General features: G+C 43.0%; 1 protein-coding gene across 31 annotated transcripts in view; it reads left to right on the top strand.

Annotated features, from left to right (window-relative positions):
• The window catches only part of LPP (LIM domain containing preferred translocation partner in lipoma), a 332,937-nt gene that overhangs the window by 244,128 nt on the left and 65,200 nt on the right, over positions 1 to 23,609 (top strand). For all 31 annotated transcript variants that reach the window (XM_069024202.1, XM_069024217.1, XM_069024216.1 and 28 more), the window contains one exon: positions 4,830 to 4,953. In XM_069024202.1, the coding sequence (XP_068880303.1) occupies positions 4,830 to 4,953 (124 nt within the window). The remainder of the gene's footprint in view (positions 1 to 4,829; positions 4,954 to 23,609) is intronic.

The following is a 23,609-nucleotide window of genomic DNA, read 5'->3' as shown; positions in this document are numbered from 1 at the left end:
GATGAGTTATCCTCTGACCAGGAGTAAACCCAGGAAAGTGCGTGCCGCAGGGATTCCGGGCAGAATTGTCTTTTCAGGAATCTGTATGTACTCTGGCAGCTGTAACCTTTCGCTGGGAAAATAAATCAAGAATCAAAACATTTTCTTCTAGCCTATCTCCTCTGTAAGATTTGGCCTTAATTATAAACTGTATTACATCTGTAGGCAATCTTGATACTTCCTTGGGAGCACAACTCATGAGAGATGTGGCACCATGCTGGATTTCTTTCTCAGAAAGTTTGCAATTGTTTTGGACAGTCAATAACTTAAACAAAAAAGTGTGGTCTTCGTCAAACCATTGAATAAAAAACAATGCTGCAGTACTATTTAACTGATGATTAGTTTTGGTGAGTGAAGTGAAAGGACTAACTTTATGCAGATGAACCAGGAGGAAAAAAATGAAGAGAAAGTAACTATCAGTGAAAGATATTTCTGGCCGCCTTTCAATTCCAAATTGGGCTAATTCTACCTTCTGAAAAGAATATAATTTCCACGTTTCTTTAACTGGGAACACGTAATTGAAGTGATTTTCACTCAGAGAGAAGAAGCTTTTTCTACAATATTTGCAAATGGACAAGAAAAATGACCACATACAGTGCATTCTGAATGATGGTGCATTCATCACAGCATCATCTTCAGATGTCTTTGCAGATTTTGCACTGCAGTTTTTACCCATCTGGGTAAATATTTATGTGGGGATGGGGAAGGTTCTTGTTTGCGAATGCACCACACTGACTGCAGAGCTCCCTTTTCTGGGCAGTCCTTACATCAGAGACAGGTCTGGAGTAGAAAACATGTGCTAGGGAAGCACTGAAACAAGTATCAGCTTCATGTACCAAAATAATTATGCAGTGATTCCACACGACTGCTTCTTTTGACCTGGCTTTTCAGGAACTGAACTTTAATAAGGAAGATGAGCCAGATGTTGTTGCAGCGTTTTGATAGTGGCACAAGCAATTAGCTCACTTCCTTTATATCATGAAGCTATTTTCTGCTACAGGGCTTAACCCTGGGAGTGCTGGTGTTTTCCTTAACATCCTAACTAAGCAGTACAGTGTTTATTCAGGAATGCTTTTGCATCTGCACATGCTACTGCAATCCTCTTCTCTTCCTGAGGCTGTTCTGCAGTCTTCCCTGAAGTTGCTTGGTGTTTGATGACAGTAGCAAAGGAGGGACTCTGGTGCCTGTGCTTCCAAAGCGTAGTCCCTTCTGCCAGCTTTTTGCTGAGCTCTTTTCCATTTTCATGGGTCATTTTATCATCACTGATGCTCCTGTGATTAGCCAGACAGAGTGGTGCTCTGGGTCTGCAAGTCAACACAGTTCCCATCTTTGAGCTGTGTCGAGCTAAGGAAGTGGATATTTGCGTCCATTGAGGCATCATGGAGAAAAGAGAATGAAGTTAACTTGTAGATCAGACAGCAAATTGAGTTTCTAGACAGCCTTGATCATTGTATAGATCAGGAGAAAATAGAGGAAGTTTCATATAAACAACACCACCACAACTCTGTTTTGTAAGGAAAGCCAGAGTTGTATTTTTACCCTGACCTAACAAAGGAGGAGGAAGGAAACTGTTTTGCTGAAACAAGCATTTTATATTGGACTATGGATACACTTTTCTCTCTATGTTTGTGTGTGTGCATGTCCCAGCAAACTCAACAGCACATTCATTTGCATGAAATGAATTTTCCTGGAGGCACATAGTCAGCATGTGCCATGGCAGGAGGAAAAAGATGTGCCTAGCACTACTTGAATGCTGGTCAAAAAGGCATGGCATTTTAGTCAAAATAAGCTAAAGTGTCTCATAACATTGTGGTTGGTATTTGTTATTTCTGCTGACATTGGGTACTGGATAAGCAATCTGCCTGGTTTGGAAAAGTGCAATGTAGATAAAATACGAGAGCAGCCTATTTATTGTGTGTATGAGACAGTGTGGCCTCCAAAACCAGAGAGAGTCAGACAAAACTGAAAATTTGCAGATTTTGGTCTTTCATTTTAAAGGGCCTAGTCCAGCCCTTGTAAATTAGGCATGGAGGGCTCCCCAGCTGGGAGGTGTGGGAAGCCAGCATGCAAAAGAGGGAGAGGCTTCACTCGCCTCCTGCCAAAGCCTGGCTGGTGGTGGCCTGCAGGTGCAGTGGCTTTGGGTTGCAGAGTGTTCAGTGTAGGTCTGCAATGCCAGGTACAGCCCCTGTGGGCTGTGTGTGAGGCTGGAAGGCGTGGGGCTCCCAGCAGCCTGGATGCAGGATTTGTCTTTGCCTTAGAGCCTGTGTGTGATGGTGGGCAAATCGCTTCAGCTCCATGTATCTCACTGCCCTTTTCTGTGAACAGACTGTGGCTTGTGCCTTCTGTTTTGGTCCATTTATATTACAGGGCCCAAGGGTAAAGGCAGTGTTTCAGATGATGTGTGGACAGAGCCCAGCAGAAGAGGCTGGTGAAGACTAATGGGAAATACAGGGATGGGGGCCATCATCAGCTTCAGACCGTGCTGTCTTCTCCATGCAAAGGAAAGGAGTCTCTGTTGAATGGCAATGGTTGTTCTTTTCTGCATGGAAACTGAAATAGGTACAATACCTGGAATAAAACCATCTAGAAGATCAGTTGCCAGATTGATTTCTCAAGCTAATAAATCCTTGGCTGCACTTGCTGTGTTAAAATATATGTTCAGGCAAGATTCGTGATCAGCTCTTAGGAACAAGAGAGCAAAGGGAAAAAACAGGTTGTTCCAAGATTAAATGTTTTACATTTGACATCTTTAACTGACTTATTAATAACTTTTTTTCTAGGATTATGCTACATATTATTTCTAATGAAGTAGTTGTAGACTATCCCTTCTAAAAAAAAGACACAAAGCACTAGTCAAGGGAATCTGGGTGTTCTGGGTCAAATACCTGCTTCTAGAACTTCTAGTCATATGAATGTCCTTCTCCGCACCAAAATCCCACAGAGGTGACATGACTTAGAAGGCAAATGCAAGTGCACCATACTGCCTGCCTTCCCATGTGAAAAAGTAAGTTGTGGCAACCCAAACACATCGGTATGGTTGCATTTGTACAAAAATAGTTACTGCTCTGTATGGAGACATTCAGCATTTCCAGATGTTCAACAGCTTCCTCAGAACAACTGCTAGGCAACTAGAATTCCTGGTGAAATGCACAAAATCCTTAAATGTTGTTCAGAAAAAATCATAAGCAAAAAAAAAAGAAAACATCTGTGGGAAAACCTGAATGTATGTTAGGTTCCAGTCTGCATTCTCAGTCAGGGAGGCTGAATGTATGGCAGACAGACCTTGCACAGCCCTTCAGGGAAATTCATCCAGCCTGGGGCTTATTCCAGGTACACTTTTTTTCCCAGGGGACCATGCCAACCCTCTCCCTTGTGAACTGCTGCTACTCTGCTACAGAGTAGTTTTTGGGCAGGCAGTGGGTGCAGCTGCTGCATCAAATGTGTGTACAGCAAATCCAGCCCTTCGAGGGAGCACAGGCACCTGCTGAGGCCAACAAGTGAGAAGGGTGATGGTACAGCTTAGCATGGACCCTAGAAAAATAAGTATGACAGGGTCAGGAGCATGCAGGTGTTTGGGTTTTGGGAGTGGATGATCGAAGTATTATCGCAAAGCGCCATTCTGAGACCCTCGCTGTATTGATTGATGTCTCATTTGAAATCTCCTTCTTGCTTGAAAGAAAAAAGCATGAAAGCACATAGTTAATTCTCTTGAAGTGCAGTGCTTTAAAGCTGCTGTTCTCTGTTGAACATCACTGGCTCAATAAAGATTCATCATGTCAGATGTAGTTTCTATGAGTGGTCAGTGTATTGTTTCTCCGGTGATTTTATATTTTCTTGCCATTTAAGTAGTTATGGAGCATGGAAAAACACTTCCTTGTTTCATATCAAAGGGCCAATACTTGATGTAGGCAGCAATTAATCAATGGAATAATTTGCTTTACTGAAATGATGTGTTTTATAAATAAGTTAGTTTTTATATGCAAGTCTTTCAAGAAAGCAGTGCACACAAGGATAGCTGGTGTCAGCATTTTTTAATCCTGAAATGACCGAGTTTCTCCTTACAGACACCAAACTTAGCTTCTTCTAAGAAACTTCTAGGCATAAAACTATTTCTGTGCTTCTCAAAATATGCCATATTTTTGGTGTTTCCCAGGGAGAAGACTCTGAGACAGGCGCCAATACTGTATGCAGCTGTTGGCTTATGAAGGCCAAGAGATCTCAGTTTCTACACACATATTAAAACCTTTGTATCTCTAGTACTAAAAATCTGTGGACCAGCTCCTGATCTCACTAATGTTAACAGCAGTATTTGTGTCAAAACAAACAAGAAGAAAACATAACTAGCATCTTAGGATTGCCTGTCTTTGTCTATATGCTCTACCACTGTAGCATTGTCTTTCATGTTGTGTTGTTAAGGGATGGGAACTTTTACTAAGTCCGAACTTAAATGCTTCCAAAGCCTTTTTCAGTTTTGGAGAACAGTTGTATAAAGTTATTCTTGGAATAATTTTCTCCTTTATTTATTATTATGTGCTACCCAGTAGACATCTAATTATGAGGCACAGGATACTTCCCATTCTAGGAGGATATATATAGCACTTCACTGGATGTTCTTCAGAGTCCATTTTCATTACAATAAGTGAGGTGTTTACTTGCTTGAATCCCTTGGGTCTTAAAAACAAGATAAATAAGACAAAGAATGAAGTTCAACACTGAACAGCCAATATACCCTGTTACTGTGTGTGAATGCTTTTATATCACATCACAGGCTGTCCTTTTTTTTTTTCCAGAGTGGATATCCAAGCTCTGGACCTGCATCAAGCACTCCTGCATTCAGGCCTGAGGATGAGCTGGAACATCTGACCAAGAAAATGCTGTATGACATGGAGAATCCTCCCTCTGATGACTACTTTGGTGAGCCATGTCACAAGTGTCTTCTGTATTTACCGGGTTCAATAATGGGAAGCCTGACAGCTGCACTGGTAACGTAGTGACACTCATGTTGATGGATGTGCTTTCCATGCTTGGGCTGGAAGTGTAATCATCCATAGGAATTCCTCTCTAATTTCAGCATAAATCTCATGCTCACTCACTGTATGTTTATAGTCTTTCTGGATATAAAGTTGAATTTTTCAGTGTCTGGTTCATTTTCACACCATCTGTCCCCAACTTCCAGGCTACCAGTCTGAATTGAGGTGCGGTCGCTGTCGTGCCTGCCTGCCCCATCCCTTCTCATTGCAGCTGCAGAAAAATCTGGCAGTGTAAATGTGTTCTGCTTCCAAGGCATGGATCTTCTTTTTCTGTGTGCTGGCACAGATTAAAAGGAAATCCATTTTGAGTCAATCAGGTTGGTTATACATGAGGATCCAGAACTGGGTCCATCAAGTACAAGTAAGACAAATCTGGACTGATTGGTTCATAACAGTGTCGTCTTCCTTGCCTGGAAAAAGATAAGCATCTAATTTCCTCCTTAAATGGTATAGAGTATAATTATCTTAGGCATCTATAGGTGTAGAATTATATCTTGCCTTTACATGAAACATAAGTGATAAGGCCTCTGAACTCTGCATTGAAGTCAAGAGTCTTGGGCACAATTGATGCATCTGCCTGTGTGCTTAGTTTCTTACAGGCTTGGGTAATAATGTTATTATGAAACAAACTGTTGTAGTTTGTAGAGTTAAAGACTGGGGCAGGCCATTCATTTTGAGTTCTTTATCTTCCTTTATTTCATCATTTCTTAAGAACTTCATTTAGATTGCCCTCAGGTGTATTTGCTGTAGAGTTTGCTTGGACCAAAACATTTCTGGCTTTAAGAAACTTTCATGGTCTGGTTTAATCAAAAAGTGGGTGGGACCATGGTTTCACTAACAAACAAGGATCTTGCAGTGGCAAGGATCTGATAATATGAGAAGGTTACGGTGTTCTCATCAAACAAACATTGCCCTTGTAGGTGGGGTTAGTATCAGTCCCAGTTCTCTCTCGGTACCTTCTACCTTCTATGGGCCGTGCTCTAATACCCAAAATGTCTTCTCTGTAAATACTGATAGTCATCAGAGCTGATGACTATCACAGATCTGAGGTGTGAGCAGGAATGGCTAACTGAATAAAAAATAACCAGGGAGCATTTTCTGCGTTGCTGTGTTTGACTTCATCTCTGCCATTTGGGTTCACTCTCTGATGTTTTAAACACGAAGCAACAGCCAAATAAACATAACATGTATTTAGCCATTAGCTGAGCAGGCAAGAGGGAGAAACTTTTTTCCTGCCCTCTTCAGGCAAATGGCTGAAGCCCTGAAGCATGAGATCTGATTACAGCAATTTTCTTAATGCAGAACTGTGTGCTAGGAATTGGTTGATGGACCAAAGCCCATCCAGTTTTCCTTTTAGCCCAAGAAGGCAGGCAGATAAACAGAGAAGATTCACAGTCTCCAAGGTCAGAAAGGACCTTGCCATTATACTGCCTAATATCCTACTCTCAGTTTCTCCCAGAAACATGATTGAATCATGACTTTAAAAAAAATAAAGATCTAATCTTATCTTAAAAACTTCGAGCAATGGTGAGTCAACCACCTACCCTGATAAGCCGTTCTAGTGATTAATTTTCCTCACAGCTCGGAAATTGCTTCCTGAAGTGATGCTTTAGTTTTGTTTACCGCTTGTATTTATGAAGCTGAAAAGCTCGGATTTTGCAGACTAATATTGCATGATTAAGATTGCTCTGCTCTGTTTTGAGAGGGTGGTACATCAAAGTTTCTTTATCCAAAAGGGATGCATAGCTGAAAGGGTTGGAACATAAAGTCTCTCAGTGTTAGGTCATCAATTTGGCTATCAGATGGGAGGTCAGACCAATGCCACGCCAATAGCTCTTAATTCAGCAGGAGACGAGAAAATGGAAAGGAGGCTTCAGAGCACTCAGAAGTTTTGCCAGTGTTATTTATATAAACAGTAGCATGATCAAAGATGGAACAATCATGCATGATGCACAGTGGGAAAATCAAACAACAGCCTTAGACCCTGGGCAGGTCATATGTAATTACAAACTGCACCTGATTGATCTTCTAATTGCACTGTGTGCCACTGACATTCATCTCTGAGGTGGTGTCCAGCCTTGGCATTCCTGATGTGCCAAAGAACCGTGTGTTGGGCTAAACATCTGCTCAGCTTTCTAAGCATGCTGGGCCCCATACAGCCTTTTGGGAGCAGTATCTATCTAACAAAATACAGAATGCTGGAGCACAACTGCTTTTTATGGTTAGGTACAAAGAGGTAAGCTTCCCTCATCTTCCTAGGTTTGTTCCAGCCCAGGCTCCTCCCTAGGTCTCAAGAGTCACAGTGGATGAAGGTTTCTGAGATGGCAGTGCAGGCCGGGAGTTTTGTACTAATTCTGGTTATGTCAGAACTAAATACCCATCTCTACTTGAGCTGTCAGCCAGTGCCTTTCAGGAACTTCGTGCTCATGTGGAAAGAACAAATTAAGTGTAGGAGGCAAAAAAGAGTCTTTCAGCTTTGGTTAACTGTCTCAACCAATATCTCTGCTCTTGTTCTTTAGTTGTTTAGCATGGTAGTGTGGACTGTACAGGATTCATATGGCACATTGATCAAATAATCCAAAAAAGGACAAATGGGCAGAGACACTGACTCTGATTTGCATTAAATATCTTATGCCTGAGGTCTAAATGCCATGGTAATTGTAGCATACCAGATATCTGTCAGCTAATCACTTTTATTAGTTTGAATTTAGAAAACTGGATTTCAGCATATTAAAAGTTGTTTAAGAGCAGATAGGTTTTGAATTGAGGAGTCTAATTAACCTTGCTAGAAAGCTGCAAGGCGTTATATTAAGTCGTGAAAATAATTTGTTGGAATAATTACATTTGAACTGTCAGGCTGGAGAAAGGTCATTTTACTTGGTCTGCCAGCACTTTGGGATCTTTTCCGTAACCAACTTCCTTCTGCAAGTTCACTCGCCATATCTCTGGTTTTTGATCAAGCCATCTTGGTTCTGTAGTCAGCAGAATCTGCCCAGCAGTGGGCAGGGTGAAGATTCCTTGGGAAGGAAGAGGAGTAGGAATCACTGAAGTAGTCTCTTTGCCCTGGAAATGCTGTCTGGTACTGCTGGCAGACCCAGTGAGCTGAGCTGAGCTGAGGAGCAGGACAGCCAGCATTTCCATCTCTGTGCTCACTGCACCTCTCTGCAGCTTCCTGGGTGGAGGCCACTGAAGGTGGTTTCAGAGTTGGGGGAACTGTTCTAGGCACTAGTTGCTCGCACAAACACACACAGCTGGCAGCAGGGCATGGATCACACTGCCCTCCTGGGGAGACTGGGAGTGTGGTGGAAGCCAGGAGCAGCATGCTGGAGATGCTTGGGAGCAGCAAGATCACAGCTGGCAGCTGTGTGTTGCCAGGACTTATCACAGCAGCACCATCCAGTCGCTGGGAAATCCTCTAGCTGCCATTGGCAAGGCAGTGCTTAAGCATGGAAACATCACTAGGCATAATAATTAAAAAAAAAATTCCTGTGAATTTTTAGGAGTTTAATGTGCATTTTGGGTATATATTAACTTTGTTAAGGCCACACTACTATAATAAGCCTAAGCACCCCTATCCTTGGTATATGTCTCTTACCCTCCTGTAGTTTCTAGAGTGACTTGTGGAGTGACTACCCCTGGGAAGTCCTTGTCAGGTGAGCAAATTGAAGTCTTTTAAGTCTAAGCTGCTCTTCCTTCTTGACTGATGATTCAGTTGCTGATCTGTGGTAGTTGGCTGTCTTTAATCAAATCCCTTTTTATTAGAAAGGATTCCCAAATGTCTTATGCTCTGTGCAGTAGGGATAGTTTCTCTCTATCACAGCCCTCCCTGTTGATAAATGTGCTATTGTAGACAGGCATGTCTGATTTGTTTGGAAAAAATAATACTTAGTGGAGTGGAAAGCGGGTAAGGTTGAGGGAGGAGAAATGGATACTTAAAGGAGATTAAAATGAAACTATCAAAATTGTTTGTTGGCCGCCATGGGAAATTACAGCCCTTGATTTTGCATTTTAAAAAACCCAACCAAATACACACACACAAAGATCACAACTGTTCTGGACCACTGTTTAAAGTCTTATAGAAAGAAATGACTTCTGGCAGCTTATCAGTCTGTATCACCATGCAGACAGTGCTGATTAAGACTGGAAAAGTGCCATTGGGGCCCCTCATCTCCTGTTGCCTTCTGGACTATGTCCCAGCTGAGTCACTCCCCACAGCAGTTTCCCTGACTGGTGGGAAGAAACTCTCACTGGTATTTTACCATAAATGCTCAGAGCTACCAAAGAAACCAGCAGTTTTATGTATTGGTTAATGTAGCAGTCTCCTTTTGTAGTTCCAGCATGCTGTAGGGATGCACGTGGGGAGAAGAGAGATGCTAAAATCATCCTGTGGGAAATACTCAGTTTGTACAGTAAAGGAATCTTGATTTAACTCTGAGCTGATAATTCAGGATATATAGGGGTTTTTTGTGTATTTTCTGTGTACCTTGGCTTTGAAAGTGGGAGAGATGGTGCAGAATTGAGTTGAAGAGCAAAGCCAAGAAACAGGAGGTTTGACTTCCTTTTCTACTTCTCATCTTGGCCTCTTGACCTGTGGCAGATCATTTTACCTTTTCAAACTTAATTTTTTCCTTTTTCACCAAATTTGCCAGAAATTATTAGCAGCAGCAGTCATGTGTGTGTCCCCCATGGAGAAGCCTTCATCTCCAATGCTTCTTCGAGATGCCGTGTCACAGTTAAGATTAAAGAATGGTAAGTGTCACTGGTATTGAATCTGCCGAGGCTCTGCCAACCTTTCCCATCACTGGCTTTGCATCTCCATTAGGCTTCCACTCATAAGCTAAAAATCCTTCAATAGGACCAGAGACCTGGTGTCCAAACAGTGTTGAGTGTGTTCCCTAATTCTTGAAAGGCAGGACATGGGTTAGCAGGTAGCAGTCCAAGTCAGGTATGGGAGAGAGTGTGGTTGAGTTGTAGGAGGTTCAGCTGAGGAGACACACTGGATGGTCCAGGTATGACTTCCTTTGGTTCATGGTGTCTTTGTTTCCTTTGACATGGCTCTGTGTACTGCACAGTTCTAGGGGCTCTAAACTGAACATGGTCTGTGTTGCATTTCAGTCTTGGTCAGGTATATCTGCAACCTCTAAGAGGCACAAGTAGATGCTTGGTTTCATCTGAATTACCACCAGAAAAAGAAACTGAAAGTTGTCATATCTTGCCTGTACTCTTAGGTCTGTTCTGAAAAGGTTATCATTAAAAGAAGCATATTATTATTACAAGAGCATAATTACATTGTAATTTTGCCATGTAATGTGATGTGTCTTTTGTCTAAAGGCAGGGGTTCTGCTGCAAGATGGTGTCTGTCCTCATTTGAACAACATCTGGGTCAGAAAATAGTAGGTTAGACTTTCAACAACTGATGAGCCGACAGTCATTTTCTGTTATGTAACTGCTCACAAAAGCAGGAAGAACAGACATATAATGGGGACCCTTTTCTCCATTGTAGTTCAAGTCATTATTTTTTATGTTCAAGCCATATTCCAGCGTTTGTGCACAGGCTACAAAGCCTGGGAGCAACTTCTGCTCAGGGAGGTCACAGTGCAGCACCAGCAACATCCAGCAGCCCTGTTGTGGCCTGCCGCAAGGGGAGTCACCCTCCCTCTGCTCCCCAGGGGCTTTAATTATCTTGGTAAATGGCTTTCAGAGCCTGTTTCTTCAGTCTCACTTCTGTCAATACTTGCCACCCTTGTCTAGCTTTTTTTTGGGGAGTCCTGTGCCTGCTGGCATCCTTGCACAGCAGGTGCAGGTAGAGTAGATTTATAAGGATAATCTCAATGCAACCTAGAGGCTGAATTTTGGCCCACAGTTTCAAAGGAAGAAGAGAAAAACAGGAGGTCAGTGAGTGGTTGGACTTAACCTCTAGCCATGCACTTATCTCTAGCCATGAGAAAGGCAAGAGGCTGTGAGCTGGTCTAAGTTGCTTCTCAAGCATTTGGAAGACTGGAAATTGATGCAAAAGTTTGATTCTTCCTGATGTTGATCTAATCCAAATCTTACTCTGTATTAATTCTGGGAAACATGTTTTACGAAACTAAGCACCTAGGTCTTTTTATGCCAGGGATCTTAGCCTTATAAAGGCTTGAGTGCACATCTTTTAATGAAGATGCAGCAGATGTAGCAGTCAGAAATGAGAGAATGTTGCACTCCTGTAAGCCTTGAGCACCTGGCACCCGCATGTGCCAGGAGGCAGGAGACTCACCTTCCTTTTTCCTCTTCTTACCTACACAAGAGTGGTCAAGACTTTGCATCATGAGTGTTTCTGAAGCACAGACACTTCAGAGACCACCACTACTTCACAGATGGGATCTAAATCTTGCATCAAAACCCCAATTATGCTTTGTAACTGTAGGTCGTAAAATCCCAGCTGGAACAGGTAGCAAGCAGCATGACTTCCTCTCTTTTTTTAATTCCCTGGTTTAGCTTGAATTCTGGCAGTCAGACATAGATATATTCTTACTTTTAAACAGAACTGATTTTTGATGCAGAAGTTATTTAATGGAGAGTAAGTTCATAATACCAAAGTAGCACTTTACCAAAGTAGCACTTTATCAAAGTGTTTCCCATGATCACCTGTATGCTGTGAAAGAGAGGTGGGTTTCAGGCCATGAATGAAATTAGGTTTGTCCCAAAAGTTAGTAAATAAAAGCTGATAATTTCCTGTTGTCTTCTAAGAGGAGTGAAATGTGATAATGAAATTCAGGGATGTGTCTTTCTAAAGTACAGCTGTATTCTACATGATTCTTCTGCATGTTTAAAAATTCACATAGCCATGAAAAAAAAATAATCCATGAGGGTGGTAGATATTTGTTTTGTTGTGAGAGGGCCTTTAGTGTGCTAGGAGCTGTACAGATGGATAAGAAAGTTCATCCTCTTTCAGAAAAACCTTTGAACAATGATGAGGCTATTAGCCAACTCCCCATATTTAAGAGTCCTACATGAAAACAAACCAAATCTTTTTACCTTAATTTGACAAACAGTTCAAAGACAATCCAGCTTGTTCATGATGAATTTACAAAGTAAAGTAAATTCTCTGTGGACTGAAAGGGCTGAAGGATTGATAGTGAGCCATCAAGTCTTCAGCTGCAGTAGCTAACTCAGGTCATTAAAAAGCAAAAATGGGACCTACCTGCTGGCTGTTTCCTCTCCACATGAAATGTGGCTGGCTGGTCTCTGGGGGTTCTCTGTGGGGATGTCACATCACCCTTTGAAACCCACAAACTGAGGACCCCTAGTTGGGAATCTCCTTGATGAGGCCAGGAGCTGAAGATAGATTGTTAGTCTAGGACATGCAGGATGCAGAAGGTTGGTTCTCCTGTTTTATGGAGATGAGTGCAACCAGGAGTTTCCTCCATCCAGGATATCATAAACTCTAAATTCTCACATACAGGTACTTTGAGAGGGAGTGTATGTATGCGTGTGTCTATGAATGAGTGAGAATGTTTTTCTTGTCTGAATATTATAGAAATAATTTTCACTTCAGATAAAGCTTTGGAGTGTTTTAAGCCTCAAGACATTCTTTTGTCATGACTTGTAGCTAAGTTGTCGAGTGAGGCACAGGCATTCAGTTTTGGAGCTGGAGTTAGAAACTCTTCCAGCCATGCAGTCTTGGATAAATCTTTGTCCCAATAACATGGAAACAGTTTAATTTCTTTGTTTCGAGTTGTGTACATGACCTGGCAGAAATGAACCCTTTCTTTGCTTTTTAAAACTGAAAACAGCTCACCTGTCCTTTGAAGCTGGATGTACTAAATTTGCAGTTTGCTCCCATGTTCTATTAGGGCTCGTTGTGCTGCAGTAGCATCCAAGGCTGTGGTCACACTGTCCTATGTGCAAATTAAACATGGAGTAGGAACAGTGTGCTCCCTCAGAGCTCCAAAACTGAAAATATGTCAAGGACCAGGAAATTACTGTCCCTAATTTACAAACGAGGGGCTGACTGGCAGAATTAAGATGACTCACCCAGAGTCATGCCGAGATCCAGTCGTGAAGTGAGAATTGAGCCTAGAATTCCTTTGAGTTCCATGCCTTACCCAAAGCTGCGGCCACACTCTTTATTTTATGTGAAAATCAACCAGAATGGACTTGTGAGTCTTGTCTGATAAGAAATCACAACCAGTCTGAAGGCTCTTCCCAGCATGCAGAGCAGAAGCCCTATTTTCCAGGGTTAGTAACAAGGCTATGAAAATAAGAAAGGGGGGGGAAAAGTGCTCCAGGATCACACTTGATCATTTTAACTGCTGTTAATATAATGTACCCACTAATGTTATCACACTTCAGCATTTAGATAGTTCAAGGCTATTAGGAAAATTGATAATTCACCATAGTAATCTGTTACTTTCCACTCTAGCAATCACTGTTCCATGGAAGTGGGGCACAGTGTGGCATTTGTTATTTCTTCTTCTGGTGGCATTTGTCTCATGCTGTCTTTTTTGATAGGGTGGTTTGTCTTTTGCTAGTAGCTTTTGGGGGTATTTTAGTGTCATTAACTCAAAATGAGTTATTTCCAGTGGGGGGAAAGGACAGATTTTATCTGAGAGTGAAATGTGGTAAAAAGAAGAATTAAACAGGACTGTCTCATTTGCTGAGTGTTCTCCAGTCTCTTCTGATGGAAATGCATCAAAACTGTTTGGTTTTTTTCTTTTTTTATAAGGAATTGCTTTGACTCAGATTCTGTGAGATGAATCATAACCCACTTTCTCATCTGAGATGCAAAAAAAAAAAATTCCAGCTTTGCTGTCAATGTCAGCATAATCAATAGAGAGTGATTCTCAGTGGTGCAAAGAGGTAGGGGAGGATTAAAAGAATGAAAAGAATGAAAAGTAGCCAAACTTTCCTGCTGGTTTTAGTAAGCTGCACTGTTTTCATGTCTCCAAATGCATCTTGCTGTTCATTGTGTCATGTCATGAACGCATGTTTTCATGTCTCTGGCTACAAGCCAAGGTCACAACTGCTGCTCAAAAGTCATGAGACTGTCATCTCAAACTGGCAGGCAGATCATCATGAGAAGCCAGCCCTGGCAGACATTTAGGATGGTACAAGCAGCCAAGAGTAAACCTGTTTTGATTTGTGAAACCTGCAGTTGAGATGTCCCCTGCCTGGACTGTGCCAGCACAGATTGTGTCAGCTGAGCAGGAGAGAGTGGCAAAGCACCGTGCCTGTCCCATGGCCCTGCCTGAGCCAGCCCCACTGAGGGAAATGGAAAATGTCAATAGCAATAGGATCACTCTGTGTGCAAAGCAGAGATGGGAGACCAATCTGATCCCTTGTCACCAGCTTTCATTTAGGAACCGGCTCATTTGCTTTTTTTTTTGTTTTTTTTTTCCTTGTGTGTCTGCCAAGACATGCACAGAGATGTAGAAATAATTACTTCTGAAAGTGTGAGCTAAGAACCAAGCCTCTGAAAAACTGTATTCACAGCACCAGGGTCAAAAGGGACAGCACAGGTAGTGACATGAGTTCTGACAGTTGGCAAAATGTACCTCCCCATTGAACACAGTAAAACACCCTGGCAATAGCAGACCCATTTGGAGAGAGTTTACAGGTGTGGGTACAACCATCTTCCACAGCCTAAGGCACTGTCCACTGCTAAAGACAGCTGGATGTGGGATGTGAATTATTTTGTTTTGTAGATCCATCCAAATCACTGTCCCAGCCATGCTAAACTGTCTATTTAAAGCTGTGGATCAGGCTGTGTTCAGTTAGCAGCAGTGTTGAACTTTAATATACAATTTCCTCAACAAATTCTGGTTCTAGACAATATCTTGAGAGGTTAATAACTTACTATCTGCTCAATACATGTTCTGATTCTGTCTGTACTGTCAGGGACAGGCTGGGCAGATGATGTGCTGCGCTCTTTGTGAGTGCAGGTTGAAAGAAGGGATACTTTTTGTGGGGGTTTTAATTGCTTTTATTGTCATTTAAAATTACACTTGAAAAAAACCCAGCTTTTTAAATGTCTATTTCCTCATTGTGTGCTTGCCGTGAAAGGCAAGTGAATTCAGCATGTGACTGTCAAAAAAACTGCAGAAAACCTGAAGCCTTTTACCTTGAATTTTCACTTGTGTTGATGAATGGCTGGGACATCACAATATTGACTTTCCACTCTTTTTAGTGCAGAGTTTGTAATCACATGAGCTAAGGAATGGTGTTTGGCTGAGCTGGAGGGAGACATTTAGAAAGGACTCTAATGTGGGTCCTTTATGCTGTGCAGAGGACTGTCAATATGAAGCCAGCTCTTCTGGACAGGAAAATCTTAGCAATCATCACTGCCAATGTGGAGCTAATTCTGGTCACATGTTCTTGTTGTCATCTCCACAAGCTGGGCAGCTGCTTCTCATTTCTGTCCTGTGGCTGAAATTAGTGAGAATCCTAAAATGCATAAATAAATGTGTGTGTACATATATGGAGAGAGTGTAGGATACCACCTGGAGTCTTGATTCTAATGGTGTTCCTTTCTTTCCCATTCTCCATCTCAACATCTCACATCAACTGATCCAGCTTTCGATACCTGGGCATGAAGTGTGACTCTCTCCAACACTGGCAAATCTGATGTGTGTGTTTAGAGGAGGGAGGAAGGTATGGTGGAAGGGCAAGACTGGGGAAGGTACAGCTACAGTAACAGTGGACGTTTGGGTGGGACATTAAAAAACTCCATTGTTTAGCTGTAGATACCTAAAAACATTTTCTTCTTCTAAAGATAAAATGGCAAAGCACAGGCTTCAGTGTGCTGTGCTTGTGTAGTTCCATTAGGCCACTACTGATGCTAAAACCACTATCACCTCTTATTCTGTGTATATTCAATTTCCATGCAAGGCAACAAGAAGGGGAGGGGAGTGAAAAATGGAGGTTGCTCATGGTCAGATTTATTTCTACTGTTTCTTCACAGGCAGAATTCAAAAGGTGAAGGAAGTGGAGTGTGTGCACTGCAGATGTGCACAGCTGGTGCATTGCCATCTCCTCTGTCAGAAGGGTGGCTGAGGAGAGCCAGAAGGTCTGTGTCAGTTACATGGCCAGTTCCTAGTGAAAGCTTGTCACTCTCTAGATTGAGTGAGGAATGGAAACTGCTCTGTTCACTCACACAGGGAAGAGTCACATACTTTTTTTGAGGGCTTAGGCAAAAAACCACACTGATAATGCAAGTTTTAGGAGCTTCATCAGGAGGGTAAAAGACAGGCTTTGGAAAAGAGGCCACCCCCAAACTTATGGCAGAGGGACATTGCTGCTCTGGGGTTGGGGATCTGTGCCCTGAGCTAGCTCTGGTCATGCCTGCTCATGAGTAAAGGGCTTTTTGTTTGTAAGGCCCATTGATCTAAGTGTGGCTTGGTCTTTTAAACAAAAACAATAGTTCATGGAAAGCCAATTAGTCTTGGGATCTTGGTGGGTTTTCTGTTATTTCTTTGTTCTGATTACAGCAGGACATTGGGTGAGGAGCCATAACTGTTTCAAGTCCACCAGACTCCACTTCCTTCTGTTTTGTACAATTGCAAGGTGTGCACACACAGTCTTGCTGCCTATTGCCCTTTGCAGCACAACTTTCAGGGAAGACAAGGTGGCTGACCTGTGGCCTTGAGTCCTTTTTAAGTGACAGAAGTCCTGGTACTATGAATAACAGCTGTTATGCAGCAAGTAGGAATGGTGTGCATCCGGCAAATGTCTGATTACAAGAGCTGTTCTAGCCTAGAGAAATTGCAGAACAATTTGTTCAGAAGAACAAACATTCCACAGGATGATGTTTTGGAGCATGGTCTAATTGTGACACGTAGTGGCTCACATCTCAATAGGTTGACGAGAAGATGCCCCAACTGACATCAGCTTGGCTAGAGGTCTGGCTGAGTAAATACTGCCTAAACTCTTCGGACATCAGTGTGTGCAGATGCTTCATTCTTGTGCTCTGGGGACAGGGGAGAACAGAACAATATGCAGCACACGTAAGACTGAAAAGTGAGATATTAATATTGTTTCCCCATGGCAATTTACTAATTTTGTGTCACTCTTAGGTGGGAATATTGCATGGTGACCCTTCTTAACTCAGACAGGGCTCATCTGCATGAAAAGAAGTTCTTTAGTCTGTGATTTCCAAAATGGCAGTCTCTCTCTTTTTTGCTACGGAGAGGTTCCTTTGACTTTCTCATGAAGCAGTACTGGAATTTAGACTGTTTTGCAGGTGTTCTAATGTTTGGACGTGGATCTGAAGCTTATCTTGAATTCTTCTGGAGTCATCTAGTCTACAACATGGTTGTAGACTTCCCGCAAGCTACATAATGCATTTGGTTTTGTAGGTCCTCGTCTGTGCAGAGGCTGCAGAGGGGATGTTTAGAACAATGGAAAACTATGAAAGCAATTTCCAAAACGTTTGAAGTCTCAAAAGGTTGCATTGAATCTCACGTTTCTGCGGTTCTGTTCTGAAGGTTTTTGTAAGTTGTAGCTTTTCGCTGGGACAAAAGTCTCCCACACTTTTTCCTATGCTGGGGTGTGAATAATAGCCTACTGATCACATCTGACTTTGTCAACATAATAAGGCTGCATCATTTTATGTGCAAATAGAAACCAACTGACTTAAACCAGTGTTGGCTTTCTGGTGTTGGTCATAAAATTCAAAAGAAGTTGACTAAGTTTACATCAGCTAAAATCAGGCTTGGTATAAACTGTCCCTACGTGTACGTCAGATCTAAATTTGGAGGTCTAGTGGATTTCAAATTATTCCATTATCACATGTAAACAAGTCCATCAGTTTTCCCTACTGTCACATCAAAGTGCTTAATGAGGATTGGATACTGTTACTGTTTTCACAGTGAACTCCCATGAATGTAGGAAACCAGTTAAGAGCACCATGAAAGTTCAGAGCACAACGATTTGCCAGCTTCACTCATACAGAGTTGCTGTCATTGGTATGGCATGTTCAGGACATTTTCCAACACCAAGTTTTTGGCAAACACTTACAATCTCTGATGATGATGGCCTTTTCTAATGCCCGCTCAAGGACATTGGACTGGCAGAACTCATCATGAGCTCTGGATATTGAATCAGTCTTTTCCAATTGGTTCAGCTCTGTCATAAGAACGGAAAGCTTTTGGGGTTTCAGTTTCCGTTGGCACAAAATTTTCAAGTCATGAATTGTGTGAATAATTCAGGAGACAGGGATTGGTGCCCTTAGCATGGAAGCCAATTCAGGAAGAACCTTCCATCTTAGAAGTGTGATGAGTAGTATTTTGAGCATGTCTTTGTAGATGCTGGTCAACATCAGAGCCTCCTCATAGAGGATTTAAGGTGACATGTCAGGACTGTATTCATGATAAATATGGATCAGTACTCACAATTCTGGTGTCTCCTACTGTTAGTCAACAGGCCCTAGACCACCACCTCAAACAGATCAGACTTAGTTCCACTAAAGAGCTTGGCTTTAGGGTGTTTTTTTTAACTTACTATTTTTTAAGCCTTGCTAATTTTGAATCAAAAGCTGTAGGATGTGTGAGAGTGACACATTCAATTGTGCAGATGGATTTCCACATACTTTCTTTAAATAAAATAATAATTGTTATAAATAAGTATCTCATATTTTGCACTAATTCACCTGTAATGGAGGCCAAGCAAGAAAACTTTGATATCCTTATGCAGCAAGCTCTGAGAATGTGGCAATCAGGTGAGAGTAATGATCTGTGGATACTTGATTACAGTGCTCCATCATGGACTCCAGATGAAGCATGTGCCACTGGGAGGTTATTTTTGAAATTAGAGAATTATCAGTATTACTTTCCATCTACCCTGGCCAGTAAAAGCAGGTCCCATGACCCACAGGAGGAGCAGAATTGTAGTTATTGCTTAATTACATCAGTCTAATAAATACTGTGTCACCAACATCAAATGACATTTTAAAAGGACTTTTGCTATCAATACCAATGTCACATTTTAAGGTTATGACATATGTGGTTATTCTGAATAGGAGCAAACATTGAATGTCCCCTGTAGAATCAGAGTGCTTCTTCATCCCAGGTTGTAAAGTTCCTGTTTCTTGTCCAAGAGAGTAAACAAATATTGGACCTTCCTTGTACCTGGTTGGAAAGGTCTCAGATTTTGGGGTGAAGAAGGAAACCTCTGTCCAGTAGGTTGCTTTAATGAGGAAAAAAACTAGCATTAGTTGATTCCAGCTACTGAGAAATTTGGAGTGATGGAATTCATTGCAAGGAACAGTGGATGCTGGGCCTACAGGTGAGGTGGTTTCCAGTGGCTGAGGGATGTGATTTATGGCAGGGCTGCTGTCAACACACAGACAGCGCGTGTTTCAAAACAGCAAGGAAGCTTTGGGCTGGTGCCGGATTGTGAAAGGCAGGGTTTTCAAAAGACCTTTAATAAATGAGGTGTTGGTTGAAATTTGGTGTGACATCTTCTAATACAGCCAGGCACCTTTGAAAACCTCAGGCCTTAACGTTGTTGGGCCTGTGAGAGCTGCCATTTGTTCAGGACACTACTCTTTGTCAGATCCAACCTTTCCTCACTTTTTTGTTCTTTTTTTTTTCACTTTTGGCAGTGGGGAGATAAGTTTCCTCCCTGTTTTTTGGGTTTTGTCAGATGTTTTTCCCCAGGCAAGCATGCAGGAAGCATTCCAGGTTGGTAGGCCAGAGCCAATAGCACAGGAAGCATCTCCGTCTCAAAACTTTGTCATTACTCAGGCAATTTCATCTTCACCACTGAACAGAGCCTTTGGTAAAAATCGGTTCATGCCATTGCCTTCCCAGTGATGCCACGAGGCAGAGAAAAGCTGCCAAATACCAGCTGGAGCACAGTCAGGCTATGGAAGAGTGAATTGTGTCATTCATGCCCAGCCGTGGATGTGATTTTTGGCTGGACTTGAGTCTGCTCAACACACTGATGGTGCCTGTCCTGGGCTTATGAAATGGATTGGCTGGGCAGGGGGGCAGAAGTGGTTTGAAGTGCCCTTGTGCAACATGGACCCAGCTGGAGATTAAACTCTTTTTGAAAAGGGACATTGTTTGCTCTGTGTTTGTCCTGCACCTAACATCCCAGAGCTGTGCCCCATTGCTTGAGCTCCTTGAGCCTGCTTTCATGCTGGAAGTGGCAAACCCAACCACAGTCCTTTGGGAATGTGGTAAAAGATAACTCAATTTTTGGCCTAGACATAAAGACTGCTGTCTATATCAGTGCAAGTCCCTTCTGACTGCACTCTTGGTTCAGCTCTGTAAGAAAGCTGAAAGCTCAGGAGAATTTGATCTATGTTTAAGGTGTGCTTGCACTGAGCAGCAGCGTGAGCCTGTGGACAGCCAGTTGCTGGTCCTCCCCAGCTGGAGGAGTGGCTGGGAGAAGCTGCGTGAACCCACTTGGTGCACAGCGAGCACCAAGCCTCTGAGGGGAGCAGCTCATCTGGCCCCCAGCTCTGCTCTGTGTTACAGCCATCGCTTATGGACGGGGTCAGGTTCAGCAGCCCCTGAAATCACCCTGCACTGCTGTACCAGCAAGGCTGATCTCCTGAGTCGGGGAGGGGGCAGGCTGGGACAGCATGCTCGGAGAGACACCTGCCAGGGGACCCAGATGTGCTGGGCAGAGCTGGCCCACACAGCTGCTGCCTGGGGCTGCCGCCACTGGCACCCCCAGTAATGACAAGGTATTTTTTGTGGCTTTCCAAAAGAGGATCCTGAAATTTGGTGCATTACAGAACGAACCTATTGTGTCAGGGGATAGCTCAGGAAATGCCCCCCTGCTCGTGGCCCTTGATGAGGGTAGGAGGAGGAGTGATTTCTGCCTGGTATCCTGCCTTCCTTTCCGTGCAGGAGATTCATACAAGCATGGTTGCTCACCTTGTGTGCCATCATATATTTGGTGTTTTCACTGTCCAGGGTTTATCGTGCAACATGGCTTTGCAACTGCGAGTGCGAAGGGAGTGGCTCAGTGGTTGTTGCAGTTGGGATCACCAAAACTGCCAAAATTTGTCTGGTCTACTGCTCAGCCAGCAACTGTTTCCCTTGCTAAGGTCCTTCCTAGGAGGGGTAAACCTTCACAGAATTTGGGATAAATTGCCCACAGAGAGGTTTCCTGTCAGCCCCACTAGGATTTGGCTGGTAGCCTCACCTTCACCAGGGCTTTAGCAGAGAGCTGCTGAGGTTGTTCCCTGGATGCCAGGTATTGGTAACATCTCACTAAAAAATAAGATTTTGACGTTAGTGATGTGTTCCAAGGAGAAGAGTCATTTTTTGTTTAGAAACTCTCACTTTCCTGTGAAAATAAAATACAATAAAATAAGAGGTTTCTCAGCTTTTGAAAGCATGGGAAAGGCCCACTTTCTTACAGCCTTTATGAATTTTGCCCAATTTTTATTTTGAAAAAAAAGAAAAAAGTGGTTTCTATGTCTCTTGCTTTTTTAACTTACTGTAGGCAATCAGTTTGCTCTGAAGGAGAGGAGTAATGGCACAGGCATGTGAGGGACTTCTGTAAAAGTATGATTTTTTAAATTTTTTTTTTACCAAATGAAATGATTGCACTCCTTAGTTAAGTATTTCTTGGCTGGGGTTTTTTGTGTAAATCGGTGCTTTGAAACTCTTGCCCCCGAACACGAATGCGCTTTTAATTAAAACGAATAATTATGAACTGTTACTTCTTTCAATCCAACTCTACACTTGCAGTTTAAAGCTACTTTCCTTTACCATAGCCGTGCCTAGTTCAGCCCAGGCTGGGAGCAGTAGGGAGGGGAAGCAGGTAGCAGGGAGTGCCCAGCACACACCCTGGGACACGGCACCGCCTTTGCCGCGTTGGAGAGCCCGGCCGAGACAGGGGCTGGAGGAGGAATTGCTGTGGCTGCCAGGGACACCCCCGTCCTGGCAGAGCTGCGCTAACAGCTCGTTCCTCTGCTTCCCGAGCCCGGCTCCTCAGTGGATATACAGCCGTAGTCTCTGTCATCTGGCAGCTTTCATCGGCATTAAAGGAAACATTTCTAAGGGAAATAGAGTACATTTTACTCTCTCCCTTGCATTTCCTTGATCGTTTAGCAAAGGGAGGAATGTTTCCTCTCTCCCACTCTTCTTTTCACCCTCTTTTTTTTTTTTTTATCTCCAGATGTTAGCGGGGCTCTATTTCAAGCCGTTTGCACATGGTAAAACACGTGCCAAAAAGTTGACACAATGTAACAACAACAACAAGAGAAAAAAAAAAAAAAAAAGGCGAATCATGCTGCAAAAAAGGTGTCTGGGACCTTAAATATTGTAGAGCATCACTGACCCCCACTGGGCTGGCACGCTCACTGCACATCATCCAGCTTGGGGACTGGTACCTCACCGATGTGTGGGGCTCAGGGACACGCCTGCCTGCGAGGGGGGCATCTTCCATTCGATCCTGTACAATTGGTGTAGGCCCACCCGAGCCTATCTGTTTTCTTTATGTCCATCATGAACAGAGCAAAAAGGCATTGGCTTGGCTTGCTGCGAGGGGCATTGTGGCTGGATGGCGGAAAGGCTCACTAGTGATTTGGTTAGCTACTCACTGAGATTTTTTTGTCTGAGTAGTTGGTGAAATCTCAGTTGCTGGAGGTTTTTAGGAGCAGGTTAAACAATTATCTGTCAAGAATACAGTAGAGAGAGTTGATGCTGCCTTCGAAGCAGTAAGATAGTTTCCATGTCTTCTCAAGATCCTGTTCAACCTGAATTTTTATAGTTTTGTGGGAAAATCAGGAGCGATCCTCTCCATGTTGTGGCACTGATGCATTGTGGCTGCAGTAATTTGGGGAGGTACCTCTAATTGTAATTGCTTTACAACAGAAACAAGTTAAATTGTCTTGTGTCCCAGGATGTTGAGGAAAAGCTGATGTAGATGTGTAAAGGATCACCACCACACAGATGCTGAAGGAAACAGAGACCTTTCTTTCTCTGTCATTAAACAGAGGACAGTAGCAGAGGCACAGAACTCCATGTGCTCAGTTGCTATGTGGCTCAGCCAGGCTGCCAGAGAGTGATGCCACGGTCCACACAAGGAGCACATTCCTCCTCCTGGGGAGGGGATTTCAGCAAGACGGGTGCTGGAAGCTCCCTCTGAAACTGAGTTTTATGCCACAAGCCCTTCTCACCATCAGGCCTTTTCAGAAATGGCCTTGTGGTTAAAGAAACCAGACTGTGATTGAGAAGATACGGTTTCAGTTCCTGGCTCCATCAGAAACTTCTTGTGTGACCCTTGGAGAGTTATTTAACCTGTGTGGGTCTCAAGTTCCCTGCCTGCATGTTGGGTGTCCTAACAGTCCTCTACCTTCCCTGGGGTGTTGGAAAGGTTCACTGTGAGGGCCAGAGGTCAGTTGGGACAGTAATCTTGTGATGAACAGCATGAAGAAATGTTTGAAAAGGTAAAGTGTTGGCAGAGTGAGCCTGCACAGTTGCAGTGTGTTTGCTCTGTGGTGTGGAATGGGACCTCCGGGGCATACTGAGAATGTGTCAGGTTTTTACAGCCAAGCAAAGTGAGAGTATGAAGTTGTATTGTGGTCAGAGGAAAGGG

This window comes from Aphelocoma coerulescens, chromosome 9 (assembly GCF_041296385.1).
Source record: "Aphelocoma coerulescens isolate FSJ_1873_10779 chromosome 9, UR_Acoe_1.0, whole genome shotgun sequence".
NCBI lineage: Eukaryota > Metazoa > Chordata > Aves > Passeriformes > Corvidae > Aphelocoma > Aphelocoma coerulescens.
The sequence above is the reverse complement of the archived record's forward strand: the minus strand, read 5'-3'. Positions and strand labels throughout refer to the sequence as shown.